We start from the raw sequence: 6,116 nt of genomic DNA, 5'->3' as shown, positions 1-6,116 counted from the left end.
AATATTAGGAAATTAAAGAATAGAACCAAAATGTTGATGTCAAAGGGAAACATAGAAACTCAGACATCTTTAGAAATGGTTGAAGTTTAGTTTCCTAGGACTTTAGGAAAAAAGGTAATGATTAAAACACAGCATATTGTATTAGCACTTACATTTGCATTATATGACATTTCAGTCATTTAGCAGAGGCTCTTATCCAGAGCGACTGACAGTCAGTGCATTCATCTAAGTTTAGTAGGAAAAAACAACCACAGATGATATCACAGTCATTTCCAGTGTAGACCCGTCCAGTAGTGGATTTAGGTATAGGTGACATGGGCAGCCGTCCAGGTCGGCATCTTGCCGGGGCGACACGGGCGCCCGCACAAAAACATTTGGAACAGTGACATTCGCGCGATCGGTTTTCTATCGCTCATTTGCAGGTCACGTCAATGATATCATGTCACTGTGTGGGATTGTGGGTCAGTTAACCTTGTCGAAGTGGGTGCCCTGATTCGAGTTTGTGAGCTAGGCAGGTTACTGCCTGGGAAGGTCTCCCACTCAGAAGTACGAGATGGGGAGGGGGCGGGGGTAGATTGACCTCAGGTCTCTCCACTGGTAGTCCGAGGTAGGGGGCGGGGGTAGGTTGACCTCAGGTCTCTCCACTGGAAGCCAGAGGTAGGGGGCGGGGGTAGGTTGACCTCAGTTCTCTCCACTGGTAGTCCGAGGTAGGGGGGCGGGGGTAGGTTGACCTCAGGTCTCCCCACTGGAAGCCCGAGGTAGGGGGGCGGGGGTAGGTTGACCTGAGGTCTCCCCACTGGAAGCCCGAGGTAGGGGGGCGGGGGTAGGTTGACCTGAGGTCTCCCCACTGGAAGCCCGAGGTAGGGGAGCGGGTGAATATATCAAATAGCGAGCCTCTAACTTTGTACAGTACTAATGAAATTAGTAAAATCTGTCACACTATGAAATGCTACCAAATAAACCACAATTCATTCATAATACTGTGAATATATAGTTTCACAGACATATTGTTGCATTTTTTTCTGGTTTGTGTGAAATCGTTAAGAATAATATAAAACCAGTCTGCACACTACCAAGGTGAATTGGCTTAGTCATGACTCAGTGTTGTGGGATGAGTAATGTATTGATGATCGGGAGCCAAATCAACACATATTTGTTTCTATTTGTCTTTGTTACTTCTTTTTTGTTGTCTTATTTTTGTATTTATATAGTTTTATATGTTATGATTTATTTATTTGTGTTGTTCCAAATGTCTGAATAAAATGAAGGTTAGTGGAGAACGGTGCGTTTCTATTTTGGTGGGGGGGGGGGGGGGTTGAAGGAGAGGTTCATCCAGGGAGCCATACAAGATAGAACTGGCACTGAAAACCGTCTTAGAAAATAGCCGTTATCAACACGTTTAACGTTAAAGTGTAGCATAATGTATGAGAAGTCCTGTAGAAAAGGAAGTTATGGAAGGTATATTATAATACAGACATGTACATGTGTCTCGTAACTCATTTTACGTAGCGTTGACATGAACAATATTTAATATTTTGTTCATCCAGTAATATTGAGATCTGACATACAATTTCTCAGGGAATCCTGGCCAAGAACAGCATGAAAACACAACATGAATTCTTTGAATAAAGTATATTGGCAATATTACAAAACAATTAAACCCCATCCCCCCATCCTGTTGGGTGTGAGTCCAGTATTTCATCACCAAAGTCATTAGAAAATACCTTGTCACTCATTGGTCTGGTGAGACTAAACCATCGTCCTTCCTCCTGTGTACGTAGAGGGGAATTTCTGGAGAGTGTGCCCAGGATGTATATAAGACATACAGGTTACCACATGTAGTCAGAAAACATTGTTCAGAGAACAAGTTGGGACTCACAACAAGGACCAAGGACTAGAAACAAGACGTTTGTACCTTCTATCTACAAACTACCAAACAGCCAACTACAAACCTATTCATCCAGGTAAATGAAATGTAGAGTCTGCTTTTATTCACATTGGCAACCATAAACTTACTCTTACTGTACGGCTGACCATGTATTATGTTGTTGATCTGTTGTGGCAGTCTTTATTTCTGTATAGTGTTTAGTAAAAACTTTTATTTAGGACTAACTGTATATATGATTGCCTGTTTACACCAGATCTCTGAATGTGTTTTCAGATCTTGGCCATCTTTAAGCAACTGACTAAGCATGATACAATCTATGATGGACAGGAGTTTTAAAAGATCTGTTTTTATTTTCCAGATCTAACTACAAAGACAATATGGAATTTGAGTCAAACTGCAGTCTAATGAAGGTGAGTCCCAACTTAGACATGATGATAAGACAGACCTACAATATTCAGGCACGACAGACATTCAAATGTTATTATACAGTAAATGTTAAAACAGGAGAAAGGAACAAAAAAGACCAACCACAATTCTCCAGACACTGATGCAACAATGTTAGATGAATGTTAAAAGGACTTTCTCTGTCCTGCTCAGAACACCTCTGCCAGTGTAGCATGGAGCTCCAAACTGCCTCAGGGTCTGGATGTGGAGATATCCCATCACCCCATCACCCTGCGCTGTGTGGCCAACCTCATCATCGCCATGGAGAGGCTAAATGGTGGCAAGGGGTTTACCCTGGGAAGAGATGAGAGCCTGTTAAATTTCTTGCTGGAGAGCGCAGTGGAAGGTAGGTCAAAGATCACTGGACTGGATTAGAGGAGCCCCTTTGGGGCGAGCCTGGCCCCATGTCTGATTGTACTGTCTTGCTTCTGATGACAATGACCATAGGAGTTGACAAGACAGCACAAACAGAACAGGGTATTTTCAATGTGTACCACTATAATACCATTCGCTATCACTACTGGGCTATGTTCCAATGTTCACACTATAGAATAACACTTAGAATGCATGCCCAACACATCGCTTAATTCTAACTGGCATACTGCTAGTGTGGATATCTTAGCACAACTCACGGACTAGTAGTTCTGGAATTCAATCAAGCGTATTTATTCAAGTCATTCACTCATCTCCTACATGCTTTCTCCTCTCTCTCTCTCTCCTCATCAAAACATATAGTGTTGGAGTTGGAGTCGGCGCGCACTGAAGCCAGCAGCAGAGCTGCAGGGTTCAGCAGTAAAGGAGAGTATGAGTGTAGTGTCACTGACTCTGAGAATAAGTGCTGGGTGCTCAACGAAGAGTCTATGGAGCTGCATGCTATGATGCTGCAGGGAGGCAGCAGCTACCATAAAGGTATGTTAACAACCAAGGCTCTGTACCAATTTGCATTTGTCTTAACATAGTGCGTTACATTTTGCCAAAGAATTTTGAGTGTGTTCTTTGGTGACCATAGATCATTAAATTAATGAAATTACAATTTGCCTTGGGGCACTAAGCAGGGGCACTTCCTATGAATCTGAAATAATTGGAAAGGTTAGGTACATATGAGCAATATGAGATTCAGTGGAGAGGTTAAAACCAACCCCACCCTGAGACTGACAGATAGGTAGCGTACTTAGTTCAGAGTTGAGTTCTGATGAATGATGCTGACTGACTCTCTTCTCCTTTCCTCTTTCCTCAGTGCATTTGAACCTGTCTACGTACATCACGCCTGTCCCCAGTGAGACTAAAGCAAGACCTGTAGCCCTGGGCATCAAGGGATCCAACCTCTACCTATCCTGCATCACATCAGAAGGCACGCCCACCCTGCACCTAGAGGTAAATAGCACTACTACTGCTGAATCTATTGTGATTCAGTATTGATAGATAGGATAATTGGCTGTTGAGGCTGGAGTTGTTTGAGTCAGACCTGGACTGTATCATGCACCACGTAGAGATGGCCATGGAGATGGTGTCTGAGCTGAAGAATGGTGACATCATCATCATTGTGTCTGAATCATATGTGGAATGTAAAAGGTTGAGATGCAATGTAATTAAAGGAAACTGCCAGAGAGACCAAGAGAGACCCTGGTGAAATGTGACTGGGAATGGGATGCAGCGAGGATGACTATTAGTCCTGGAGAGTGACAGTGTGTCGGCTTGTTCCAACCAATTATGTGTTGATTATATAAGTCATTGGTTCCAACAGCCACAAACTCAAACCAATAGCCAGAGTAACATTTCTATCCACCCCTGGTGTATGACATTTGACCCCTGGTGTATGACATTTGACCCCTGGTGTATGACATTTGACCTTTAAGTCCGTTTTGAGTCAGACCATTGATTTGAACCCCCTGACCATCTATCTCTCTCTCTCTCCAGGAGGTGGCAGACAAGGAGCAGCTGAAGTCCATCAACCATGAGAGCGACATGGTGCGCTTCCTCTTCTACAAACAGGACACCGGAGTTGACATCAGTACCCTGGAGTCTGCCCATTACAGGAACTGGTTCATCAGCACGGCCATACAGCAGGACAACACCAAGATGGTGAACATGTGCCAGAGGGCAACCCCCAACCGCTTCACCACATTCACTGTCCAGCGCCACAACTAAGGTGGGTGCCGAAACGGACACCACAGATCTCTCATAGAGATCCTATATAATTCAATGTTATTTTTTATTTTTGTTGAACCTTTATTTAACTAGGCAATATAGATTCTATATGTGATTCTATAGGACCTTTGTGGTCAGGGCTGGATTGTCACTTTTATTTGTATGTTTGTAAGACACAATAACTTCTTCAGTGTGTGTGTGTGTGTGTGTGTGTGTGTGTGTGTGTGTGTGTGTGTGTGTGTGTGTGTGTGTGTGTGTGTGTGTGTGTGTGTGTGTGTGTGTGTGTGTGTGTGTGTGTGTGTGTGTGTGTGTGTGTGTGTGTGTGTGTGTGTGTGTGTGTGTGTGTGTGTACTACTAGAGCAATTCACCATTGTGGTGTATTGACTTGGTCAAAGTTTACCACTAGATGGCGCCGTTGAGTCAGATTGTGGCAAGCGCCCATGATATTTATTGTACCGTATTTATTGCTGAATGCCAAAATTAACTGTAATTACATCTACTCTACTAATCATAATATTGTTCTACTATTTATTCATGTATTTATATTTCAGTGATTATACTTATTTATCATTGTATTTATTTGTCAATATGTTGATGTTGCACTGATTCATTGATGCATGCAAACATTTGAATTGTCCTACATATCTGCTCCTTTGAATAAATATTCAAATGAAAATTGATGTTCTCTGTCATCGATTATTATGGTTGGCTACTGTAATAACATGGTTATTGGAAGAACAATGTGAAGAATCAGACAACATCCATCAAATACCAGAACCACACCAAGAACAAATATGAGAGGTATACCTACATTATACCAGTAATAATATCAGTGGTGTAAAGTTAAACTACTTTAAAGTACTACTTAAGGAGTTTTCTGGGGTATCTGTACTTCAGTACTTATATTTTTGACAACTTTTCCTTTGACTTCAATACATTCCTAACGAAAATACTGTACTTTTTTACTCAATACATTTTCCCTGACACCCAAAAGTACTTGTTACATTTTGAAAACTTAGCAGGACTGGAAAATGGTCCAATTCACTCACTTATCAAGAGAACATTCAGGCTCTTAAACATCCTAATGTTGAGATGGAATTGTTCATCAGTAAAGCAGAAGCCAAGGGATTAGTAAGAACAGAGGTTACAAATGAGTGGCAAGAGTTGTGGATCAGGAAGAGTAAGGGAAGACACCTGTATAAGATCCAGGAAAAGGTGGGGACTGGGACACACTGAGACTGGGACACACAAGGCTGAGACTGGGACACACAAGGCTCAATAGTAAGTTGAAAGTGGTGGGGAAACATGATCATCACAGTCACACCTCTCAGATGGAGACAGTTGAACATGTTCTCTTTCAGTGCCAGAAATACATGAGACAAAGGGAGCGATTGCTATTAGATTTGAGGAGTAATGAGGTTGAATAGCCTGGATTAAGTGAACTGCTGGGGAAATCTTCAGGGGATGATTTGAAATCCTACCCAATAATCTCGTCTCCCTAACTAAACTAAAAACATAATTAAAAACTACATCACCTAAAGATTTCCCCCAAAATGCACTTAATCCTGGCTCTTCAACCCCACTACTCCTCAAATCTAATAACAATCGCTCCCTTTGTCTCATATTTCTGGCACAT

The 6,116-nt window shown here is 42.2% G+C and overlaps 1 protein-coding gene across 1 annotated transcript; it reads left to right on the top strand.

The window, feature by feature from the left end:
* The first annotated feature begins 1,810 nt into the window (after positions 1–1,810).
* LOC124035294 (interleukin-1 beta-like) lies at positions 1,811–4,665 on the top strand. The gene is made up of 6 exons (XM_046348754.1): positions 1,811–1,964; positions 2,247–2,298; positions 2,486–2,678; positions 3,068–3,241; positions 3,570–3,706; positions 4,250–4,665. The coding sequence occupies exons 2-6, from the start codon at positions 2,266–2,268 to the stop codon at positions 4,478–4,480; spliced, it is 768 nt and encodes a 255-aa protein (XP_046204710.1). The 5' UTR covers positions 1,811–1,964; positions 2,247–2,265; the 3' UTR covers positions 4,481–4,665.
* The last annotated feature ends 1,451 nt before the right edge of the window (positions 4,666–6,116 follow it).

This window comes from Oncorhynchus gorbuscha, linkage group LG05 (assembly GCF_021184085.1).
Source record: "Oncorhynchus gorbuscha isolate QuinsamMale2020 ecotype Even-year linkage group LG05, OgorEven_v1.0, whole genome shotgun sequence".
Classification (NCBI taxonomy): domain Eukaryota; kingdom Metazoa; phylum Chordata; class Actinopteri; order Salmoniformes; family Salmonidae; genus Oncorhynchus; species Oncorhynchus gorbuscha.
The sequence above is the reverse complement of the archived record's forward strand: the minus strand, read 5'-3'. Positions and strand labels throughout refer to the sequence as shown.